The sequence below is a fragment of the Phoenix dactylifera genome, unplaced genomic scaffold, assembly GCF_009389715.1.
Source record: "Phoenix dactylifera cultivar Barhee BC4 unplaced genomic scaffold, palm_55x_up_171113_PBpolish2nd_filt_p 000715F, whole genome shotgun sequence".
In the NCBI taxonomy this organism is placed as follows: Eukaryota; Viridiplantae; Streptophyta; class Magnoliopsida; order Arecales; family Arecaceae; genus Phoenix; species Phoenix dactylifera.
In genome coordinates, this window is record NW_024068094.1 from 123409 (window position 1) to 149588 (window position 26180).

General features: G+C 44.5%; 2 protein-coding genes across 2 annotated transcripts; one reads left to right on the forward strand and one right to left on the reverse strand.

The window, feature by feature from the left end:
* The first annotated feature begins 120 nt into the window (after window positions 1–120).
* On the forward strand, window positions 121–19714 carry LOC120106972 (U1 small nuclear ribonucleoprotein A-like). Its single transcript, XM_039120106.1, has 5 exons — window positions 121–278; window positions 3442–3614; window positions 16136–16229; window positions 16874–16947; window positions 19178–19714. The coding sequence occupies exons 1-5, from the start codon at window positions 191–193 to the stop codon at window positions 19469–19471; spliced, it is 723 nt and encodes a 240-aa protein (XP_038976034.1). The 5' UTR covers window positions 121–190; the 3' UTR covers window positions 19472–19714.
* A 2021-nt stretch (window positions 19715–21735) lies between these two features.
* On the reverse strand, window positions 21736–25345 carry LOC103721689 (mediator of RNA polymerase II transcription subunit 28). The gene is made up of 3 exons (XM_008811993.3): window positions 24958–25345; window positions 22204–22316; window positions 21736–22066 (listed from the first exon to the last, which is right to left on the reverse strand). Exons 1-3 carry the CDS (start codon window positions 25145–25147, stop codon window positions 21932–21934), a joined length of 438 nt encoding a protein of 145 aa, XP_008810215.1. The 5' UTR covers window positions 25148–25345; the 3' UTR covers window positions 21736–21931.
* Window positions 25346–26180: the final 835 nt, after the last annotated feature.

Below are 26180 nucleotides of genomic sequence, written 5' to 3' on the forward strand. Positions count from 1 at the left end.
ATATATATATATATATATATATATATATATATATATATATATATATATATATATATATATAATAAAAATTTGGCTCGAGTTCGGCTATAATCGTGGCTCGGCCGCGAATCAGAGAAGCGACCAAGACAAGCTCCCTCTCTCCCTCCGTATCTCTCTCACTCCCTTCTTCGCTCTCGCTTGCGAGACAAAGATGAGCACCGGTGGTGATGACGCTTCGACGATTCAACCCAACATGACCATCTACATCAACAACCTCAACGAGAAGATCAAAATCGATGGTAAATTCTCTCCTCCTTTTCTTTCTCCTTTTCTTTTTGTTTTCTGGAGGCGATGCAAGAATCCGTTTTCTTAAGCCCTAAACCCTCAACAGAAGATTAGGGTTTATGTGGTCATGTGCTTTTGTTACTTCTCTTTCTTTGGTATCTCGAGAAAAACCTAGGTTTTTTGTATGCCCTTATTGATTTATTTTACTTCCCTATCGTTCATCTATTGAATTATAATCTTTGACGAAGTGATATTTCATCAATTCTTGTGTCTAATTCTTGGAGCTAGGAAAATGTTCCATACTAACGTATTCGGGTCCATAACCATGGGTTCCAATGCACGAGATCTTGTAGTACTTATCAATGAGGCCCTATCAATTAGTATTACACAGAAGAAATCAATTATAGAAACTAATACAATTAGATCAGCTCTTCATAGACAAACTTGGGATTTGCGATCCCAGGTAAGATCGGTTCAGGATCATGGGATCCTTTTCTATCAGATAGGAAGGGCTGTTGCACAAAATGTACTTCTAAGTAATTGCCCCATGGATCCTATATCTATCTATATGAAGAAGAAATCATGTAAGGAAGGGGATTCTTATTTGTACAAATGGTACTTCGAACTTGGAACGAGCATGAAGAAATTAACGATACTTCTTTATCTTTTGAGTTGTTCTGCCGGATCGGTCGCTCAAGATCTTTGGTCTTCACCCGGACCCGATGAAAAAAATTGGATCACTTCTTATGGATTCGTTGAGAAATGCCTGTTGCAGAAAGCATGTTCTTGCCTTTTTCTTTTCTTCCGAGCTGAATACCTCGTGCTCGGTGTTGGTGGTGATCTTCTGAATACATGAACTGCTTTACCTGGTCTATAATATTCCATTTAAATCATAGAGTCGTGATCTTGATTAGTTTGGTGATTGCTAACTCGACATGGATTTGGGTATGAGCCTTGAAACTGACTCTGAATCTGAGTAATATAAGATGGGGTTGTGTGAAAGGAAGAATGATGTCAGATTTGGACATTATGTTTTTTGTGGACTGGATTTGTTCAGTAACGTCTGAATTTAGGGTACCTCGTAAGATATAGGTGTTTGTTTGACTTGGGGTTTTGGGAGAATTCGTGTGGCTGATAGTCTTTGAGAAATAGAATGCTTCATGTGCTTAAAGGAAGATGACAGGGTTATAAACTGCATTTAGAGGTATGGTTTTAGGCTTCAAGATCTGCTTGTGTGAATTAGACTGTTCTGATATGACCTGTTTGTCTTTATGTGTTGTGAGAGAATTGCTTACTAGTATGTTACGTTGGAAAAGGGGTAGGTTTGTGCCAGGCTTATGATTGAAAGTTTCTGTAGCATTTCTTCCTTGTTTTGATGTACTAGCTTGACCGCAGAGCGAAATTTCTTGCTTTTGTCTGACCTTTAATCAGATGCAGTGTATTACTCTTTAATACTGGAAAGGGAAGCAAGAAATTAATGAACATGTTGGAACTCAAATATTTCATAGTCTTCTTTGGTTTTGCCAAAATTTAACAAAGTTTCATTTTTCTGTCAGAAAGCATAACAGAACCTTAAAATAATAAAATTTTAATAAAATAGATAATCAATAGTTTGAAAAGTATACAGCTGTTTGGAGAATTTCATGACTACCGTCCTGACTACTACTAATTTATGGAAACAGGATGGGAGGGAGATGCCAATAATAAAATGGAATGGTTGGTGTAAGAATGGACTTAGAAATGCTTGCATTGATTGTAATAATAAAGAAGAACTTGTATACAAAGAAGTGAAGAGCATTGGCGTGGATGAAGTAAACATTGATTATTGTAACTGTTCTTCTCTTCTTTGGGTGAGAAGACTTCGGTTTAGCTCCAATCAACAAATATGGTTGGACATATGCACCTCATAAGGTCAATAAATTATACAGTGCGTTGAAACCTGTCCCTTATCAGTCAACAAGCTAAAAGGTGCCTTGTCTGTATCTAAGCTTCACAATATTGTTAAATAGCAAATAAGCAAGATCAGAAGAGGATTGTGGAAGTATTTGATTTGGCCAAGAATCAGCAAATAGCAGATAAGCAGTGTTAACATTATGTATCCCTAAATCATTGTGGAATTCGATTTTTGGGGCTTCTTTTCCTATTCATGGACATCATCTATGACTGATAATTATTTTCCTCTATATTCATAATTTGATGCAACTTCACCTTAATTTTGAGATAGTAGTGAAAAGAAGCTAAAATTTTCACAATGTAACCATCCTAACAGGCTTGCAATAGTTTCTTGCCACTTCTCCTGTACATTTTTGATACTTCCCTCTTCTAGGTCTTGGTGTATTTATTTGTTCTGCTAATTGTAAGGAGCACAGGCATTTGAGTCAAAACTCATGTAAGCATCAGAAAGCCAAATATTCTGGTCATACTTTTCCATGGATTGTTACAATGGATATTTAAAGTACATGATGTGTTTTGTTTGTATATGCACCATGAGGCGGCATTTGGTATGCCCATTGTTTTCTGCCAGCTTATCAATCATTTATGAGCAAGTTTATAAAGAAATCCAACTGGTACGAACCATCGACCTCCTAAGTTGGATCTATTCCCACTAGGATCTATTAGTTGGATCTATTTCATAGAATAATTAAGATTTGATTTCCTGAATTTTCTCTCTGTTATCATCTCTTCTTCTATGCTTCTCCATTCTTATTTTATTTCATTCAGATTTTTTCCAGATCTCTCGAAAAGTCCATAGCAGCCTGCATAAAGCCTCTAATATTAACTGTGGACCTCTGCAAGTCCTAAAACATTGAATCCTCCCACAATAGTACCAAACCTCCTCTCTGCTTTGTCTTTGTTAAGCTATTTACCTGATTAGACATCTGATCTGAACATCTGCTGGAGAAAGTCTAGATTAAAATGACCAAAAACCACAGGGCTGTTATCCATTTTGGGCTCTTTGAGCACCAATGTGATGAATTATGATAATATCTCTTAGGAATACTTAATTGCTATTCAATATCAGGACATGGTTGTCTATTTTGAGTCATTGATTGTTGTTTGATGTTTCACTTTCTCTATATTGCTTTACAGATTTATTTCCTCTTATTCCATTTGAGCTTCTTCTTTTGTTTACTTGAGCTGATTTTATTTGGCTAATATCAATGTCTTGTTAAACAGAACTTAAAAAATCCCTGCATGCTGTTTTTTCACAATTTGGGAAGATATTGGAGGTGCTTGCTTTTAAGACGCTGAAACATAAAGGACAGGCATGGGTTATCTTTGAGGATGTTTCATCAGCAAAGGAGGCACTCAAGCGGATGCAAGGATTTCCATTCTATGACAAGCCCATGGTAAATGTCAAGGCCTTTTAACCCCAATTATGATGTTTATAAAAAAAACTTTTTAGAGCTTTTGTAGCAAATTTTGAATTTTTAAATTAGGGTGTCATCATGTGCCTGATAGCTATTCCTTACATCATGCTTTTAAAGTCATATTGAGTTGGCTGTGCTTTGTTGGATCCATGGTGATCTTTTTAACATACAGTTTTTAATGCATGATTGTAATGACTAGGAAACTAATGTTGGTATTCTGCTATAAATTGATGCTACATTAAGAGATTATGAAGATACGCTGTGCTTGTTCTTCTACAAAATTTGCCACACTTGATAACTGAAGTCTGATGTAATTTTGTTTTCTGAATAAAAACTGTTAAGCATTGATTCTTCATTTCCTGGAGTTTATCAAGAAATGATCTAAGGAAATCCTCATACTAAGAGTACTTCTGATGGTAGATAAGTCTTGATTGTACTGTTTATGCATGTGTTTGTCAACTTTTGTCACAGTTTAGATTATCACAAATTACTCTCACATCTCATTCAAGTGACCAAAATGGATGCTACTTTTGGAGGAAAACGCCCCTTATGTTGTTCATGTAATTTCTTGTTTGGTAATTCCAAGTACAAGTTATAAAGGTGAGATATTAACAATATATTTAATTATACCACATTTTTTCTTGTGCTCTCTTGACATTATTTAGAGGAAGATGGGAACAAGAAGGTTATACTATATATACAAGGATTTACATGCCAACCTGTAATAGTGTGGACAAGGCTTTGATGGTTACTGTTGCTGGTGGTCCAAACCGAGAACGATTGGCACAGCGGTGTGAACGGGATTCCGTCTGAGCTGCCTTGGTTGATGTTGATTGTGCTCCACCTTCCACCGGGAAACCTGCAAGCAAGCCTCGCACCACCACTGGGGTAGTGGGGGCCCTCCGACGATCAAGTCAGAGGAGGTTGGAGGAGGAAGAGAGATGATAATAGCAAGCAAGAGAGTGCTCTGGAAGATATTGCTTACCCCCCTTCTCTCCCCAGCCGCATATATACCTGGCTGGGGGGTCTCTCCGGGGGGTTTGTCATCGTGGGGCGCGATGGAGTGGCCACTGACATGGCCGTTACAGGGCGTCGTGGAGCAGCGCTGGGTACGGCCATGACAGGGCGTAGTGGAGTTCCGCTTTGTACGGCTGATACAGGAGATCGTGGAACAGCATCGGATACAGCCGTTGCAGGGAGTAGTGGAGCAGGAGGCCTCGGCGTGCCTCTGGGAAGCAGCCTGTCGTTATCAAGAGATCTCCGACTCGGGGTCGGAGTGCTGGATCAGGGGGCAGCCGACTCGGGGTCGGGCTGCGGTGCTGAGGATATCCGACTTGGGGTCGGATTGCTAGATTAAGGGGCAGCCGACTCGGGGTCGGGCTGCGAAGCCGAAGATGTCCGACTCGGGGCCGGACTGCTGGATCGAAGGGCAGCCGACTCGAGGTCGGGCTGTGGAGCCGAAGATGTCCGACTCGGGGTCGGATTGCTGGATCAAAGGACAGCCGTAGTCTTCATGGGCGCGCGTGCCGGTCACGTGGAGCATGGCGGCTTAGTTCCCCCGTAACAGTAGCCCCCCACTTCCGAGCCTGGAACCAGAAGGGGAACGGGTGAAGGGAGTGATGCTTCGAGATTGCCGCCATCCCTCGGAGAGGTGCGCGCGCTTCGAGCTTCCCGCCTTCTTTATGGCGTATGGCGGTTGTTGCTGACCTGGCAGTCTGAGGATTTCGGCGGACATCCTTCCTTAATGGTGTCGATTCGCCTTTGGGGCGCGAGCGACCCTTCGGCGGCCAGACGTCCTCTGGCGTCATCGAGGCATCACCCGCCTTTCCGCCTATTTAACCGGGGGCCCTCCCCCGTCCGTCTTCCTCTTTACAGACATTTTCGAGTTTCCCCTTTGCGCTGCCGTTGTTGCCGTCGGACTGTTCGCTTGCTTCTCCTTTGACGCTCTCGGAGCCGTTCTTCCTTCTCTTCCGGTGAGTTACCCCATTCTTCTACTTAGGGCTCTTCATACTTTCTCCTTTTGTACTAGTGTACCCCAGTCGTCCCGGTCTTTCCCCCCTTCTTGTCTCCGTCCTGACCGTAGGTTTATTGGCCATTAGGAATGGGCGAAGTGAGAGCAGACCACATTAAGTCGGAGCTGGTCGCCGAAGACTTAGACAAACTCGTGGCTCGGTACCACCTTCCCGAGGCCTGCAACGTTACGCTCCCGGGGCCTGAGGAGAGGATGTCCCATCCTCCTCCAGGGAAGATCGCCATCAATGAGGGCATTCTCCAGGCCGGGTTCCGCTTTCCCCCTTCGGACTTAGTCGTGCAGGTACTCCGGGGTTTAAGAGTTGCGCCGACGCAACTGGTGCCGAACTCGTGGCGTGCCCTGACGGTCTTCCAGGTTCTCTGCCGCATGCACGAGATTCCCGCCACTCTGAATGTTTTTTGGGAGTTCTACAGCCTGAGTGGCCACCCCCAGGACAAAGGGTGGTGGTGCTTTGCGGCGCGGCGAGGGTGCGGCCTCGTCAAAGAGGCTCCTTCCTCCATTCACGGCTGGAAGGAGCGTTTCTTCTTCATCGATGTAGATCCCTCTTGGGAAATCAGGGCGACCTGGGAGACGCCGATGAAGTCCCCGATCGGCCTATCGAGACTGTCGAGGGAGGAATCCGATGGCTTGGCCGCCTTGAAGGGGTTGGTTGCCGAGGGCCAGCTCCCCCCGGTGGCCCGCCTTATTTCCGAGGATACCTTGGTGAATGTCGGTCTGAGCTCGGTCCCCACCGACCGTGAGCCCGCCACCATTTCTTTTTTGACTCTTTTCTCCTCTTTCGTCTCGTTCTTTCCTTCGGTTTCTCAGCCCTCGACCATCTCGTTCTTGTTGCAGAGATTGACGACGTCATGCGGTCGGACAAGGGACCGGCTGTTGGTAGGTCGTCCCTACTGGAAGCGGTCCGGAGGAGGAAACGAGCTCCTCCAAGCGGAGCCCCGCCGGTGAAGAAGTCCCGCAAGGAGGTGCCTCCGACGCCGACCGACGAGTCCGGGCCCACCAATCAGGGAGACGCCGTGGGCACGGACCGGCAGCTGACGCTGTATCAGCCCTCCGGTGGTGAGACTGCCTCTATTTCGGAGGTATCATCCGAGCCCGCTCGAGACGGACGGGTCGGACGTGATCGGTCCCCGGCCCGGCCTTCGACTCAGCCGGCTCCTGATGATTCGAGGAGGGACGCGCCGAGGCCCCGGCCGAGCGGGGCCCTATCAATTCCTGGAGTGACCCCCGCCCCGAGCACAATCAGCAGGACTCTTCCCCAGGCGATGGATAAGGGTAAGGCTGCAGAACCACCATCCGGCTCCGGGGAGAAATCGGGGTCGGCCTTCACTACCGATGGCGCCCGAAACCTCATCGAAACAGTGCTGCTGGAGAAGGACCGTCGGCGGGTCCGGGAGTTGGGGGTCTCTGACGTCGGGGCTGCCAGCTGCGTCTGTCTCATGTCGGTGAGTGTTCTTCTGGCCGCTTTTCACCATTTATTAGCTCTGTTGTTCTCCGCCTGACGCCCTCACTTTTCCTATCTCTTAGCTCGCCCAGTACATGATCCGTCTAGAGGAGTGCTACAAGGAACAGGCGGGGCTTCTGGCGAAGGCCGAGGACCGACTGAAAGCAGTGGAAGAGGGAGGCCAGGCTGTGGCGGGCAGGACGACCGGGAACCTCGAGGCGAGGCTCCGGGAGGCCGAAGAGCGGGCACTCGGCTTCGCCGCCCTCGAGAAGCAACTGTTGGAAGCTCGGGAGCAACTCAAAGTCGCCTCGGGCCTCGAAAGCAGGGTTAAGAAGGCGGAGGAACGAGCTGAAAAGCAGTCCCGGAAGGTCGCGGACTATCGAGAGAGGTGGGAGAAGGCTCAGCGGTCTGCCGACAGCGCCCGCAACCGAACCCGGTCTCTTGAAGCCAAACTGGGCGAATTGGAGTCAGCCTTGGAGAGGTCCCGCGCGAACGACCAAGAGCTCCGTTCGCGCCTGGAGGAAGCTGAGGCCGCTCGCACTGCTGCCGAGGCGAAGCATAAGGAGGCTCAGGCTAATCTGCTGAGGGTCTCCTCCGAGGCTGAAGACCGGATTGTGGCGAAGATCTTGGAGGCTAAGGCTCAGATTACGGAGCGAGTAGAGGCGACGCTGGCCGAGAAGAGTGCGGAGATCGGGCGCCAGGCGGTACAGGCTTATCGTCAGTCCGCCGAGTTCACCCGTGATATGTCGGAGGCGGTACGGGCCTATCGTCAGTCTGACGAGTTCGTCCGTGACGCGTCGGACGCGGGGTCCGAATCCTTCATCTTAGGCTTCGAGGAGGGCCTGGCAAGGGTGTCGGCTAAGTACCCCGAAGTTGACCTGAGTGGGATTTCCCTTCTCGACTCCTCTCCGGCGCCATCGCCTGCTGATTCTCCTACCGCCTCCCTACCCCCTGCGGACGAGCCCGACGCTCCCGACCCGGGGGTTCCTCCAAGCTGACCTCTTGTACCTTTCGTTGTCCTCTTTTTTTTGTATGTCGGCGTTTTGCCAAATTGTATGGGCCTTGGCCCTGAAACAATGAAAATTAATACAAGTCGAATGTTTCTTCATCTCGCTTTCGTCCTCCTCTTTTTTTTTCTTTTTAACTCTTGGCAGCGTCTTGCCGACTCCTGACTCTCGAAGTTCTTCCGGCCCTAAGCCAGGCATCCGAGGGTTAGGCCTCAGGAAATTCTTCCGGCACTAAGCCAGGCGTCCGAGGGTTAGGCCTCAGGAAATTCTTCCGGCGCTAAGCCAGGCGTCCGAGGGTTAGGCCTCAGGAAATTCTTCCGGCACTAAGCCAGGCGTCCGAGGGTTAGGCCTCAGGAAATTCTTCCGGCGCTAAGCCAGGCGTCCGAGGGTTAGGCCTCAGGAAATTCTTCCGGCGCTAAGCCAGGCATCCGAGGGTTAGGCCTCAGGAAATTCTTCCGGCACTAAGCCAGGCATCCGAGGGTTAGGCCTCAGGAAATTCTTCCGGCACTAAGCCAGGCATCCGAGGGTTAGGCCTCAGGAAATTCTTCCGGCGCTAAGCCAGGCATCCGAGGGTTAGGCCTCAGGAAATTCTTCCGGCACTAAGCCAGGCGTCCGAGGGTTAGGCCTCAGGAAATTCTTCCGGCGCTAAGCCAGGCATCCGAGGGTTAGGCCTCAGGAAATTCTTCCGGCACTAAGCCAGGCGTCCGAGGGTTAGGCCTCAGGAAATTCTTCCGGCGCTAAGCCAGGCATCCGAGGGTTAGGCCTCAGGAAATTCTTCCGGCACTAAGCCAGGCATCCGAGGGTTAGGCCTCAGGAAATTCCTCTGGCACTAAGCCAGGCATCCGAGGGTTAGGCCTCAGGAAATTCTGCTCGTCGGTCGGCCAAGGCTGGCGCAAGCCGAGGCGACCGGTCGGGGCTTCAGGCTAGTCTGGTCCCGGGATGGTCATCGGGTTAGCCTGGCATCCGAGGGCCGAGCCTCGGAAGATTCCGCTCGTTGGTCGGCCGAGGCTGGCGCAAGCCAAGGCGACCGGTCGGGGCTTCAGGCTAGTCTGCTCCCGGGATGATCATCGGGTTAGCCTGGCATCCAAGGGCCGAGCCTCGGGAAATTCCGCTCGTTGGTCGGCCAAGGCTGGCGCAAGCCGAGGCGACCGGTCGGGGCTTCAGGCTAGTCTGCTCCCGGGATGATCATCGGGTTAGCCTGGCATCCAAGGGCCGAGCCTCGGGAAATTCCGCTCGTTGGTCGGCCAAGGCTGGCGCAAGCCGAGGCGACCGGTCGGGGCTTCAGGCTAGTCTGCTCCCGGGATGATCATCGGGTTAGCCTGGCATCCAAGGGCCGAGCCTCGGGAAATTCCGCTCGTTGGTCGGCCAAGGCTGGCGCAAGCCGAGGCGACCGGTCGGGGCTTCAGGCTAGTCTGCTCCCGGGATGATCATCGGGTTAGCCTGGCATCCAAGGGTTTGTCTACCTCCTGGTCGACCACCCTGATCCGATCCGGGGCACAGTGTCTCTTCTTCTGCTTTACTGGTCGGTGGGTCGGGTCGACGTTGAGGGCGTGAGAAATGACCTCCGGGTCGATCCCAGGTACATCGGCCGCCGACCAGGCAAATACATCAGCATTGGCTCGGAGGAATTCCACTAACCTGAGCCGAGCTTCCGAGTCGAGGTTGGCACCGACCCGGACCGTACGGTCCGGGCGACCCTCTTCAAGGGGAACTTCGATCACACCCTCGGCCGGCTCCCCGTGCCGCAAAGCCACCTCGTCTCTGGCGTCAAGGGACTCGACGCTTAGGGCCTCCACGGGCTTCTTTCCTTTGAGAGTTGCTAGGAAACATTGCCGCGCGGTCGGTTGGTCACCTCGGACCTCTCCAATCCCGGCCGCCGTGGGGAACCGCATTAACAAATGGTATGTAGAGACTACCGCGCGAAGGGCGTTCAGTCCGGGTCGTCCGAGGATAGCGTTGTAGGCCGAGGGAACACGGACGACCAAGAACCCGAGCCGCACCGTGGCTTCTGCGGGTGCAACGCCCGCAGTCACAGGCAGCTCAATGACACCTTCGGCCGAGATAGCGTCCCCAGTGAATCCTATGAGGGGGGTGGATGTTTTGAGCAACACTTGTCGGGACAAGCTCATCTTTTGGAAGGCCTCGTAAAACAAAATATCAGCTGAGCTTCCACTATCCACAAGAACACGCCTTACATCATAGTTCGCCATAGTGAGGGAGATCACCATGGCATCATCATGGGGGGTCTGAACCCCCTTTACATCCTCATCACAAAAGGTGATTACATTTCCGACCCGCTGCCTCTTCGCGACGGCCACCCCTGATGCTTCCACCGAGCCCCCTGCGTTTCTCACGGGCCGAGAGCAGCCCCCAGTGATGGTGTGGATTACGCCCGCGACGGGTCGATTCTGCTCCCGAGGCTCCTGAGGGGCCGGGTCGGCCGGACGCGGGTCTGCGGGGGGACGTCGGTCGTTTACATATCGACCGAGACGCCCTCGGCGGATGAGAGCCTCGATCTCGTCCCGAAGCTGGAAGCAGTCTTCGGTGTCGTGGCCGTGGTCTCGGTGGTACTCACAGTACGCCCGAGAGGGCCTCCTCCCAGGGATCTTCTTCATCTGTCTCGGGACCGGGAGGTCCTCTCGCCCCTTGATTTCCATGAGGATCTGGGCCCGGGGAGTCAGGAGAGGAGTGTACCGGTTGAAACGTCGGGGCGGAGAACGAGGGCGTAGGGCGCCGTGGTTCCTCGCCGGCGACGGGCTTCTGCGCCGACGTTGAGGCGTCGGGCTCCTCCTCTGGGGTGCCTTTTTTCGCCTTTTCTTCCCGAGCTTTAGAGGGGCCTCGGCGGCCTCCTTGTTCCGGTGGGCGGCTGCCTCCTCGGCGTCTGCATACTGGTTCGCCCGAGACAACAGCTCCGGGAAGCTCCGCAGCAGGCGTTTGTCCAGGGAGAAGGTGAGTCTGCCCTTCCGGAAGCCACGCTTCAGGGCTGAGAGAGCCACCTCCTGGCTCAGGTTCCGGACCTCCAATGTAGCCTTGTTGAAGCGGGTAAGGTAATCCCGCAGGCTTTCTCCCTCGTTTTGCCGGACATCAAAGAGGGAGTCGGAAACCAATCGCCGCCGGCTACTGACGGCGAAATGGCTGATGAAGAGGCGAGTGAACTGGTCAAAGGACTGGATAGAGTCAGCCTCCAGGCCGGCGAACCACGCCCTGGCTGGGCCACGGAGGGTCGCCGGGAAGGCCTTGCAGAGGAGGGGATCTGATGCTCCATGGAGGAGCATAAGAGTCCTGAAACTCTCCACGTGATCCCGCGGGTCCGCCGCCCCGTCATAGGGCTCGATCGCCGGCATTTTGAATTCCGGCGGATTTGGGGTCCGCAGGATCCTCGAGGCAAGCGCCGGTTGGGAGGAGATCTCCAAGTCGGCGAAGGGATCTTTAGAGTGGCCCTTCAGGACCTGGAGTTGTCGGTGGAGATCGTCCACCCGCCGGTCCAGGGAGCGCGACCGATGGGTGGGAGACAAGGAGCACCGAGAGGGGGACCGACTGGAGCGCGGGTTCCTTGAGGACTGGGGGGTCTGGGAACGCGCCCGGGCCCGCCTCTCGTACCCCGCGCAGCTTCGGTGGGACGGTCCCGGCAGAATGGACCGTGCTCGAGAATCTTCCTCGCGCCGGCGCTCCTCCCCATGGGAGAGGAAGGAGCGCGGGTTAAGGAGGACAGGTGAGCGCTCAGGGAGCAGCGGCTCCTGGGCCCGCTGCGGCGCTCGAGACATCACACCCTGCAGGTTCTGCACCGCCTCCGCGAGGGTGCGGACCTGCTGGGCTAACTGGTCGAACTGAGCGGCTTCGACCATCTGAATCGGGGGTGGAACGGTGGAGTGTTGCTGAGAATGTGTTGGAGACGCAGCGGCCTCCCGGCCGGAGGCGCGAGAGGCCCCGCGACCGGAGGCATTGGAAGCTCCACGACCACCTCGCCGTGCCATTACGATCGCTCTAAGATTCGGGCCCTCCTTCTAGCGCCAACTGTTGCTGGTGGTCCAAACCGAGAACGATTGGCACAGCGGTGTGAACGGGATTCCGTCTGAGCTGCCTTGGTTGATGTGGATTGTGCTCCACCTTCCACCGGAAAACCTGCAAGCAAGCCTCGCACCACCACTGGGGTAGTGGGGGCCCTCCGACGATCAAGTCAGAGGAGGTTGGAGGAGGAAGAGAGATGATAATAGCAAGCAAGAGAGTGCTCTGGAAGATATTGCTTACCCCCCCTTCTCCCCCCAGCCGCATATATACCTGGCTGGGGGGTCTCTCCGGGGGGTTTGTCATCGTGGGGCGCGATGGAGTGGCCACTGACATGGCCGTTACAGGGCGTCGTGGAGCAGCGCTGGGTACGGCCATGACAGGGCGTAGTGGAGTTCCGCTTTGTACGGCTGATACAGGAGATCGTGGAACAGCATCGGATACAGCCGTTGCAGGGAGTAGTGGAGCAGGAGGCCTCGGCGTGCCTCTGGGAAGCAGCCTGTCGTTATCAAGAGATCTCCGACTCGGGGTCGGAGTGCTGGATCAGGGGGCAGCCGACTCGGGGTCGGGCTGCGGTGCTGAGGATATCCGACTTGGGGTCGGATTGCTAGATTAAGGGGCAGCCGACTCGGGGTCGGGCTGCGAAGCCGAAGATGTCCGACTCGGGGCCGGACTGCTGGATCGAAGGGCAGCCGACTCGAGGTCGGGCTGTGGAGCCGAAGATGTCCGACTCGGGGTCGGATTGCTGGATCAAAGGACAGCCGTAGTCTTCATGGGCGCGCGTGCCGGTCACGTGGAGCATGGCGGCTTAGTTCCCCCGTAACAGTTACGATTATAGAGTCCAACAAGATGATTCAGTTGCGAACTGCTTTGAGACTGTAGAAGCATCAAATGGTGCTCAAGGCTTCGGGAGCTTGGTGTTTTTGCATAGTTCTTTTGGGCCGCATTTCGGGTGTTAGGGTGGTTGATATAATTGTATGTTGTCAGTCTGGGATGTGCCACTCTCAGTTGGTGTTATTTACTGATCTCCTTTTGGATGATCGAACAAGAATAAATATCTGTAAACATATTTGAGCGGCGTAATTGCCATGAATGGATGTGTTTTATGGCGTCAGTTTGGCTAAAGACATTCTCAGTCTGAGTTGTTCTTTAATTTCCTTTTGGATGATCTAATAACAATAAATATCTTTGGACCTATTAGGGTGACTTAATTAAGTTATTGCTGTTGATAAGCTTGGAAGAACGACTCTTCAAAGGAAGACTAGCTTTAGAGTAGAGAATAGAAGTTTGATAGTAGACGTTTGCCATGTGAAAATGAGTGAAAATTTATTAGAATGGTTAAAGACAAGCTTGAAGAAGCGCTCAAGAACTCGAGTGATTCCTAGGTTGGGCACAATGTAATTTCACCAATCACTAACAAACTCAAGTATAACAAGATTGAAATTCGAATTGCTTTGTTACTTTATGGAATACATGAAAGGGAAGAAGTATAAGAAATTCTGAGGGAAAAAAAGAATAAGAATTAAGATTGTTGGTGTTGTTCTATGCAGAGTTTATAAATGGAAACTAGGCCAGGATAATGCTGATCATAACAGGAATAGAAATCACTGACAGAAACTAATGTAAATTGATTTTTTAAAAGGAAAATTAGGGTTTGTGTGCATGCATGTTCATTTGTTTGTGACTCTGTGTGTGTGTGAGAGAGAGAGAGAGAGAGAGAGAGATTCATGCGAAATGTATGTTTTCTTCTTCTAGCTATTATTTGAGTAGTGTCAACCTCAGGATTAAGGGAAGTCTATTTTCCCCTATCCTTTTTTTTTCTTTAAACCAAAAGTTAAGCCATCCTGACAGCATTTATAAGCTCATCGAGTAAGTACCATGGTTGATTGCATTTGTGTGCAAAAAAGCATGCAATACCTAAATTTGATGTATTTAGAAGTTCTGTGTTTCAATTTTTATGCTTAGGAAAATTACTGGTAGTTACATGCAGGAGACTTATTTTTCATGATTCTGTCCATTAGGCTGGAATTATGCATCTAATGGGTGCTTTAGTTAGTTACCGATAAAACCTTATATCTGTTGCCCTTAATTTCTCTCTTTAATCAAGTTAAAATTTTATTTGTAATACAAGTTCAATTTTTTGGTATTTGTTCAATCCTTGAAATTTCCTCTTGTTTCCCCTTTCATTTCATTTATTCTTTGTTACTAGTCTTGGCATTTTCTCTTTTTTTTTTGGATAACAAGCCCATGGGAAAAGAGAAAAAGATCATTTCTGCTAACAGGTGCTTGAGGAATCATGGGATCATAGCTTAGGTGGCAGTTGCATTTCTACCTTAGTACCTTCTGTCTTACTCATGTAAGAAGATGATAAGGGGAGTGAACAAATGGTAGTTACAGGATAATTCAATTGGTGGTTTTACTGGGTTGTGGATGAGAAAACACATTACCATTCTAATGATCATGGTGGCTCTATTGTTACAGAAATAGTGGGGAAGAAATCATGCTAAACTTGGGCAAAGACTTGATGAAGATCAAGTTGCGGTGTCAGGAATTGGTGTTCTTGTAAGGATACAAGATCAAAAATTAGGATATATGGGTTGGCTGTTAGAGATGAAATTTTTTTGCTTGTAATGTGAAAGTATTAGATGGAGAACATAGAAATAGCCCTCATAATTTTTGCAAGCAAACTGATCTGCACATCTGTCAAGAAAGTACTTTTGGACTAGTTCTAAACTATAAAATTCCCTTAGTAAGATATACTATAAACTAGCAAATAAGTTTCATGATAATGGTTATTCGAGTTGTTGTTTCAGCAGTTTTGGAGATCATAAAAAAATCTGGAAATATAGGTCAGAATTAAGAAATAATAAGAAATAGTTAAAAAAATGAAATCTGTCAAGAATAACAAACTTAATGTCATCTCAAAATATATAATATGTTTAGTACCTTTTGATATAATTCTTTTATGGTACTTTCCTGTTGAAACAATAAAAGTATTTTTGAAAATGAAATGTGTAAAAAGTTGTTTTTGGAGTGTACTGTATCAAACATTTGCAGTCTAACATATGGAAGGAGAAAGTTTTGTGAAATTTTAGCTCTATGATAGCAAAACCTTTGTCAGAAAATGTACTTTTCCTCTAAATGGTTTTTGAAGTTTGCGTCCCAGTGCTACCAGTTGTTCACAGAGCTTGCAAAATTGAAGTTTTCTCTAGAGAACATATCCCAAATTTAAAGAGATGAAAATATGCATATAAGTAGAATAAAAAACCTTTGTATACATTATATTTGGTGCCATGAGATAGTGACCCACCCCAATTTCTTATCAGGTTTGGGCTGAAACCCAAACCTTCGATTATTCCTTTTGGAGTTTTTAAACAAAATTTTAGTCATGGAACCATATAACATTCATGATAAAAAAGAAAAGGATATGACACATAAGAATAATTCTTTGATCTTTCATGCATATGTTGTTTAACAGTTGAAACTTGAAATGGTGATGAACTTATGTGATAACCTGTACAAAAATGTCTTTTAATGGGACACTTCAGTAGCTGGTTAAATATATCAACACTTCTAGCTGACATATGGACTCCATTTTGAGTGTTCCCATGAGTGCCATGTTGTGTCATGTGGTGTCTAATGTCCAGACATGTCAGCATTTTAGGAATCTGGAAATTGAATGTTCTGATGATGCAGCAGTTAGCATTTGAAAATAAGTTCTTGAAGTGACATATCGAATGATGGAAAAATGCTTTCAACTTATATCCTACAACCTCAAAGCTATTCAAGTTTCTCAAATTTTCATCTTTTCTCCTACCAGTGCAAATGTAATAGCAGGGTTGGTCTTTAGTGCATGCAAGAGGTCATTTGTGTTAGCCCCAAATATTTTCTGTTTCTAAGTGTTTATATTGTGGCATTCTGCTTTGATTTTTTCCCTGCTTACATTCTTGTCCCATTGTGGGACCGCTACTTTCTCTGCCCTTCATAATGATACAGATGGTTTGTTAAAATGCAGAGAATTCAGTATGCAAAGACCAAATCAGATATAATAGCAAAAGCTGATGGTACTTTTGTCCCTCGTGAAAGACGGAAGAGGCATGAAGAAAGGGGTAAGACTGGGCTTTGGTGTTTTTTATGTTACTTAACCCCCCTCCCCCCCCTCTCTCTCCCTCCCTCCCTCCCTTCCTCCTTTCCTCCTCCTCCTCCTCTTTCTCTCTCTCTTTGTCTCCTTATGTAAGAAAACTGCTTATATCTATGTTATGTAATTTGGTGATTCAATTTCTGGCTTCTAAGCTCTTCTATTCTTTATGAATCATTTCATGGTAGATATGAGCATAACTGCATAAACATAACCATCTAGCCTTTCCGAATTATTTGAGATTGGCTTTACGGATCCCTGTTTGCCAAGTAGTCCTATTTATTGGGTGTTTGAAGGATCAATAAGTAATGCTGGTTGATTATTTAACTTGGAAAATGCCACCTCAGTTTTCTTTGACACAAATATGATGTACTAGTAGATAAGTGACTAAACTAATGCTTTTCAGATGCTAAGTTAACAACATTGATCATTTCATAAATATACACAATAAGGGGCTCAATCTCAACTCCTGCCTGACTATCTTGAGCCATTATATTACATAATTTACCTATCAAAACTTTAAAGAATCTGTTGTATTAGATATATATCTGCTTAATTTGCATTATTTTGATAGGAAACATTGCTTACTTTTTTTCTGGTTATGATACTATGCAGCTGAAAGAAAGCGGCGAGAGCAACAGCTTGATGCTACCCAAACTGGATCTGGCCCCTACGGAGCTACACCACCTGTATGCATTCTGGGATTTTTATCTTTCATATTTTGGATCTTGCCATGACCTGTTCTAGAACTATAATAACTTTCCAAGGAGGTTATGTCTAGCCCTCTTCGCAAACTTTGCCATAAAATGTGTTTATCATGCAAAGTTACAGTTATACCTTCTGAAAAATGCAACAGCATGAATATATTAACTACCTTTGCTACCCTCTTGTGCCTTATATCGGCATGATTAATGCCCATCCAAATCTAATTTGCCATAAAATTGGAAGGTCCAACCCAAGCAGTGTTCTTATCTTTATGAAACTGAAATCCATCCCATACATTAAAAAAATTAATAAATGAAAAAACTCAATATTTGATTCCGCACTTTCTCTAACTCATCTGCTGCCCCCACTGCTTTTGGAATTGCATATTCTGTCTCCTTGTATGTATTCAAAACAATCCCTCTGTTTTGTAGTCTTTTGTGTAATTTCAGGAAGATCCACCAAACACAACTTTTTTCTTCTTGTGCAGGATTATAATAGTTTGCCAGCTTCTAATTTCATTCAAGATCGTAGTTATCCATTCAAGGCCTTTCCACCCCACTTGTTTGAGATCACAACCATCTTACAAACCCCCTCAAATGCGAGATTTTATGCATTAGAATAACCCAAACTCAACAACAACTTGATATGATTCTCTATAAGGTTTTACTTGTAGGACACAAATTAGCTTGTTATTCAGACATATGAACAAACTAATAACAGAAGCAAGGAAAAGAGAAAAGCAGTGTTTTTGTTTGATAAGTTTGAAATCTTATAGGACAGGAGATGTCCTTAGATGCTTTTTGTTCCATATGCACAGATTCTCAGTCTTTTCCCTGAATAGGACATGGCGGTCCGATATGAGGCATCTTAGGTTGTGGTTTTAAATATGAGAGTTCATTGTGATAATAGAGCTTGAGGATGGTTTTGTTCAAACTATATACTGATCTTTATAAAAACTTAAATGACATGGTGTAGTTGAGTTCTTAAAACGGATAGATCCACTGTTTAAAATAATATTTGGCTACTAGTAATTAAATAACAAGAGGTTACGGCTTTCTACTTATAATGTATCACCTTTGCCGATCACATGAAGTCACAAATGATTTTACCGGAGGCTGTTAGAATTGGTTTGGTTCAAAGATAAATATGAGACTTATCTGTTTCATGTCTTTTGTAGGGAAGCTTAGCAAAGTAGTGTTCTCAAACTTTGGGCCATGTTATGTGATATGAAAATATGTGGTTCTCTGGTGGCAGATCCTACACTTCTAGCTTATACATTGGTCTCATGCCCAACCCATATGCAAATTTATTACCAAAAACCGACTTTTTTTGCACATATTGTATATTACGATTATAAGGATACATATTGTGTTACAAGAAATTACCTGTATAGCACCATTCCCAGAGCTGTATTCACATATTTGTATTATTTTAGACAAGAAGTGTTATACATGCATATGGGGCAGATACCAAACTTGGCTACTTCTAGCAATGGGAGCAAAAGATGTTGCTTATTTGCCCTGATAGTGGTATATGACACCTGTTAGGAAATACAACATGAATAATTATATGATAGCACCAATTTCTTGAATCCTCGATTGGAACAAGATTTAGCACGAGCAGTAATCTGTGTTAGGGAGTGAAGGGATACATGCTTGGGTGACAGGCACCGATATGTGCAGAATTTCTATTGGTGGGAGAGGATGTTTGCTGAAGTATTTGTTAAGTTGGGTCCTTCATAGCTCGTATAAATACTTCCCTGCATTTTCTGATTTGATCTTTTTCTTGTTAAGAAATTTAATGTAACAGACCTGAATGGCCAGTTTATTTTTTGATGCTTATGGTTGAACATCAGTAATACTCCCTGCATTGTTGTCTGAAAGTGAGCATCAATGCTTTTACTTGAACCTGCTTACCAGCATCTCTGATATCAAAGGAATGTTAAAAGGAAAAAGGAATGATTCATAGAACCATGCTTCAAACGGAAGTCGACAATGTAGATCATTGTTGCAATCTATAATAATTTGAGCTCATGAGCTATCTGATATATTTAGGTTTTTTCCTGGTGTGTTTGTATGCATGCTTGTGCTGATGGTTATAGTTTGTCTTTTACATATATTGTTGCCTGGTGGGTGCTCTGATTTCCTAAGCCTTTTTTTTCCTCTTCTTCTTTTAAAGAAAATTTTCCTAATCTTTCACATGAAAAAAATGCAGCTTTCTCAATTGCCTTATCCTGGAGGGGCTAAATCGATGATTCCTGAAGCACCAGCACTGCCAAACAGCATACTCTTCGTTCAGAATCTTCCCCATGAGACTACTCCCATGATGCTGCAAATGCTCTTCTGTCAGTATCCTGGTTTCAAGGAGGTTAGAATGGTAGAAGCAAAGCCTGGAATTGCTTTTGTGGAGTATGGAGATGAGATGCAGGCTACACTTGCCATGCAAGGTCTTCAGGGTTTCAAGATTACACAACAGAATCCTATGCTTATTACATATGCAAAGAAGTAGGCTATGTGCGAATTTCTGGTCTGTTTCACTAGGGTTTTCTATTGGTGCAGCTTTAGCAAGGGTACTTCCTTCAGTCTGGGAAGTTTTGGATATTCCATTTTGGTTGAACATGTTGATGTATCCAAGGGGGAATTATATTATGTGGAACTTTCTCATTCTCAACACTGACCAATTCTCTTCAAGCATTGGTTTGTCCGTAGATCTTTTCTCAGGGGCTCCGTTTGTTGGCTTCTGTTCTCTTCAGAGGTTTATCACGTACTATGGACCTCTGACAGCGGCGTCTATGTTAGTTTGTGACACCAGGATCATATTTTGATTTTTCATCAGCATGGAGGTGTCGATCCAGATGTTATTTGTCATTCGCAACATTGCGATCATAGAATATCTGGCAGTCTTTCAATGTTTGGATCTAATATTCCTCATTGATAGCTAGCTGCTGCTAGCACTGATCACCTCACTACTGTAGACCTTCGATGCATCCTTAGGATGAGCAGCTCTCTTGGGAAGAGCAGCATTTAATAAATCAGCGTTACTGGAAGCCCATGTCTCCACCTCTATGAGTGCTTTAAATGCCCATATGACTAGAGATAACAAAGCATCAGTGGTAGAACTCGACATTCAGATAGCATTGGCCGAGTCAATGGGAGTATGTTTGAGTTTACTTCTTAATTATTTTGTGCTATAAGAATGAAATTAGTTCCCTATATGAAACATTGTGATATTTCCTGTTCATCCACGCTCTCCAGCTCTGAGGGAACTTGCAGCAGGTTACAGGTGGTTGCATGAGCTTAGGCTGTGACCGTTACACTACACACCTGTTGATGATTAGGTTTACGTTGAGCAGCAGCTCCTTTAGCTTAAAATTGTCGTTATGAGAATTACGGAAGCAAATGATGGTTAATAACAGACCTACAGTCTGCCACATATCTGTCCAACCTTCCATTGAATTTTCAAATGAGGGTTGATGCGAGTGATGGTGATCATGAGATTTCATCCTGTTATCTGCAGCCAACTTAACCGCAAATTACTGCATTCAAGCTTTATTAACACAAGTGATACAAAGCTCATCGATCATACACTTGGAAACCTTTTTTATAGGTGAGCATCCATTTCCGATGCCTTCAGAAATCATCAACATTCCTTTCGACATTAAATGACCTGAGGATCCTGTATCAACTTCCTTGTAGCTGCACCTTCAGAAGAAGGTAGGGTCTTCCAGGGAATCAGAATAACAGGACAAACGAGGTTCTTCCAACGTAGTACACGAGGGAAGAGAAAGCACCTATTTCACTTTTACTGATCCCAAAAATCCTGATCTCTCTACTTTTACAACCAAGCAAGATACAGGGGATTCAAGGTTGACCTCGAATTTATATATCTATTCACCAAAAGATAAGTATAGAAAAGGAAAGAAGAGTAACCAATGGCGAAAAACATGTGCCATCACCAGCATATAGAATATTTCCCTAAATAGTAGTATATAGCATATTAATTTGGAACTTATAAATATTTAATAATATGAATATACATCTAGTTTGTGATTTGGGCATATTTCTTGAGGGACCATTTGATCAAGGAAAAAATCATGAATGTGTTAAGGATATTGCAATAGAAAACAAAATATTGTCGTTAAATTGGAATGTGTCGGACTGCTACAGGCCTGGATCTCAATTGGGTGAGCCAAGACACATAGGCTTTATAGACCAAACTAATTAGCTATGCATATACATATATATACATAAAGGATAGAGTATGACTAATATGTGTGTCTCCATGCAATAGTTCAAATCAAGTGAATCTAGCCCGCTAGGCTAGCACCAATGATCCAAACCATTAGATACAATTTACTCTCTCTAAACTACTTACTACTTGCATCAATCTCTAGGGCATAAAGATGATGAATACAGTTTATCCAATCCACCATCACTTTAAAATCAATTTTCAGTAGGAAAAAAATGAAAACCTTTTCTATAACATCTCATAAATTCCCAATTTGAGGCCAATTTAGACAAGAAACATATTTGTGGAATTTAGTCGAACTCTCTTAGCACTAACCTAGCAAAAGCATTTCAATTACATATTTGTTTTGTCCAGCATATTTGATCATCCAAACACCTTATAAGGTAACAGTATGCTGAATATATCTGGAAACATTACGAACTGAAAGAACACAACAAAAAATGAGAATAGTCGATTTCAACTATTATTTAGATGACTGTTTGATGATCATGGCCTTTATTTTGCCATCCTACGACACTGGCTGATTCAGCAGAAATTAACTCCATTTCCTACATGACTTTTGATAAAGCCCTTAACGCACAGCATGCTTCGTATAGACCTCCACAAAATTACAATTTCTTACCACCCCTGAACTTCTCTATCATTTGTTATATAGGATCCCTCTTGGTATAAGTAATAGACAAACTGCTGAACTGAAACAAACAAACAATATGAGAAATTCTACACCCTCTCCAGCTCGGTGACATGCTTCTCCAGCTGGTCCTTCAACTCCTTCCTCCACCCTTGAATGAGTTTCTCGTGCTTCTTAATCAGCTCAGACTTGGCTTTCAACTCTTCTTCCATGATGGAGATCTCCTGCCAACATAATCCAGAGACAAAATTGTGAGAAAATAGCCCCATATTCATTAAATTTTAAGGAAAAGAAGCATAAGATACTTGTGAGGAAGACTTTCCTACGGTATCTCAGAAAATTGTCCTTAATGGAGTTGTACCTTTCGAAGCATTTCTTCCTTGGTGGGCTGATCCTCACGTTGCAGCCCAATGAAATACAATTGAAGCCTCTTCGCAGACTCCATAAAATCTCTTGCATGCCTTTCAACATCAACTGTTTGCAATCAAAAAGCATGATTGAACAAGAAACATTTAGTTTACAATTACATTACAGAAGCAGATGACAATATGTTCATTCCTGGCATGCATTTTGGCATGTGGTAAAAAAGAATTGATATTTCTAAGTTGTGCCTTCTCCGGCTGCCTTAATGTGCTGTTTTATGGATCAAGAGTTCTGCATGCCATTATGCTTTATAAGAATACTGGTAGATGTTTGTACCCAGGGAAACTATGGCTTTGTTTGGCTGCTATGAAAGAAAAAGAAATGAAAATTTATGTGAGGAGACGTGTAGGCATGTGTTTACTCCTAAATTGGTTGTGTAATAGAAAGATCTTGGATACTTATACAAAACCAAAGAACTCAAGTAATACCTTCTAGTTACTAGAGGCAAAGCAGCACAGACCCTTTTAGGATTGACCATAGCTAATCGTGATTGTTGTGACCAGATTTAAATTTGATTGGATATCGTCCCTAAGCGTGGCGATAACGGGGCTTAAATAAGGAGAGAGTATTTGAGGTCTCGTGCAAGCATGTATTTTGTCCCTTAATAGTTGTACATTGGAGAAGTCAGAGGTACTTATACAGAAGAAGATTAAAAATCAAGATCTATAATGATATTAAGAACCTCATTTTATAATATGTGATTGGCTCAAAAATTTTGCATTACGATGGCTCAATATATTAGACTTGTAAATAGAAGTTGCTCGCATTTTTATGATCTTGAAGTGAAGATAGGGGCACAACCTCACATAGAAAAAGAAAATACCATTACAATTTTCCATGACAGGACAAAGAAAGTATGAAAGTCTTTTACAAACAGATATTTTGATAAAGAGGATGAAGCAACTGCATTAAATTTACCAAGTAGTAGCTACAAAGGGCATGATGGTAATCTAACTTTGCTGGTTGCTTTGTATTTTACTCAGCCTAATTATATACATAAAGAGATCATGTTTTGCTCTTTCCTCAGAAATTGTGGTTCACGCAATGCCGGAAGAAAAGGACAAAAAGGATATAATAGCAATCAATCTTTAAAAATTCTTAACTAACTTTCGACAGAAAATATGATTATAATGAAACTAAATGCTTCTGCAGATAATCATTGTTGAATTACAAGTAATCCATCCCCAGCACATCTTTACTCGTGAATTTTGAGTTGATTCCTAAATGAGAATCTAGATCTTAAATTACATTTGCTGAGGTTTAACATGATGACCAGTTGCAATTAATGGTCTGCAGAATCCACTGGGAATAATCCATTGAGATTGTAAGATGTGATCTGAAGCTCTGATCACTGTGCATAAGAAAAAATGTGGTAATAACTATTAAATGATGACAAAGATGACATAGTCTAATGATTCCACCAACTCTGACTGTGTAACAGAAGATTAACACTGAAATCAGCTAAGTTGCTCTGGCAAGTAGTCTTCAGGGCTATAACAAACTCAGTAGAATTGAGGCCTCAAAAGAACCTAACACCAAAAAAAAATAGCCAAGTCAAAAATGACAGGATAGAGTTATCACACACTCTCACTATCTTAGAAAAGCTATCTTTTACACCCCAAATATGCACCATGTCCTCCATATGCCCTGACCATCAAGTTCAACCTCAAGCCACCTAAGATTTCTTACCTAGAAAATGAAGCAGACAGGCCATAGTGACTAGGCTAACAAAATTGAGGTCTCCTACTAACTCAGTGGTCTCGTAATGAGGTTTTAGAAAGGAGTGGGAAAATGATGGACCAATAGATGATATACTTAAGTGCTTTTAGGATAAGTTCTTCTATTAGGAGGTGCGGGAGAAGTATTACTTGGCAACCCTCTTTTTTTCCTTTTCCATTAGGATTCGTTCTTGTTCGTACATCATTATTTTATATTCTGTCAAATTTCTATTTTGTAGCTGCTGCACAGCTCTTGGAGGAGGTGACTGTCAGCCAGCAAAGCCCAAGGGAATTGGTGATCTTCTCATTGTAGTCCTTCACAATAAACTAATGCATAATTCTTCCATTTTAAACTATTCGACAATGATTTGACTCTTATAAATGCCACTTAATCAAGCTGAGTAGTTGAACAGCTCCTTCAACAATCAGATTGAAGCTCGATCAATGAAATCGTCAAGAACAAGAATCTCAAGTATAAAGATTAACCAGATCAACAAATTCACAAAAAGGACAAATAGCAATGGAAAGCCTCAAAATATTGGATAAAATCTTGGGTTTTCCTTATAACCAAGCACCAGGAAGAGGGAATAAGCTGCACAAACTACAAGCTTTCAGCGGTTCACACTTCAAATCAATCGACCAAAACTGATTCAAGACCAAGAATTCATCTATAAAAGTGTTCACTTGCAAAAGTTCAATCACAACTTGAGCGCATCCAAACAAATTCTCCTTTGATTAAGACAGCCATTCGTTAACCAACACGTTTTTCGGGACAGAACAAAAGAGACCCAGCCCACAATCCCATATTTGCTAACGTAGAGCCAAAAAAAAACACTCCAATCAGTCCAAGATCCAATCTTTCTACACTAAACCATCACTAGGAACAAAATCTAGAGTAAAAGAGGACTAATAGATCGAGATGAGAGCTGAGAGAGAGAGAGAGAGAGGAGAAAGAAGGGATGCGGAGGACTGACTCTGGTGGGAGGAGTGGACGGAGCGGTCAACGGCTTGCAGTTCGCGGGCGGGGAGGCAGGGGAGCAGCGCCGCCTCCAGCGCCGCCACGCAGGCCATCATCTCCTCCCGCTGCCTCTGTTGCTGCGGCGGCTGAGACAGCGACGGAGATCGCGCCGGCGACTCCGTTTGGGCCTGCTGCTGCTCCGCCATCGGAGATATCTCTTCCTCGAGGGGTGAAGCCCTAAAGCCTTTTCAAGGGAATAGAAAAAGAATGGCTCGATTAGAAGAATGCTCATGTCGAACGCTGAAATGGGTCAAAATTATGTTAGGGGTTCAAACTAGCTTTAGAAATCCAGATGTTGCTTCCAAATCAATGTCTTATTTTTTTTTGACCTGAACCCTAGTTTCATGATTTCGAGAGATACCGATAAACAATTTTCTTCTTGAGGTTAAAAGAGTCATTTTACTATATGACCATTCCTTAATTCGAGGAAATATTTCTCGAGACAAAAAAAAGAGAAGAACAATTACTAAAACATCACTTGAATCTTATCTCCTATAATAACGGCAGAAGCATAAGAAAATTACTGTTGCATCAATTTTTTTTTGGGAATTTGACTGAAAGCCACAAACAATTAATTACTTAGTATTTGAGCTCCACTAAGGACATATTTGGGCGCGTGAAATCAGACTATGGAATAAAAATGGAAATAAATGTCTCTCATTTCAGCTATTTAGTTGAAGAAAGTTTTGTTTCTATTTCAATTTTAGATAGGAATGAAAATAGTCCAATCTTCTAAAACCTAATCTATACTTTCTTCTAGTATTCAAATTTTATTTTAATTTTGATTCTAATTTCAGTCATGAACTAAATATATAGGGAGTTATGGTCATGTCGATTTCTATTCCAATTTATTCTGATCCCGATTCTAATTTCAATTGTAAACTAAATATGTGCCAAATTTTAAGCATATTTATATTTAGTCTTTTCATAATATAGGATGCTTCGAGCTTCAAAATGTATTTCGGAGCCATCTAATGTCATGGTTTTCTTCGTCACTCCTCGTTTGCTCATCAAGAAAAGAAGAAAGACTAAGGAAGCATGCTGAAATCATGTCCATAGAGCTCTTTTCTGCCGGCCATCATTGTTTAGAGAAATTTACCTGAATTCAAGATGGAATTCATATGGTTACTTAATTTAATCACATACAATACGGATTGGTACCAAAGTATGCTGAAATAA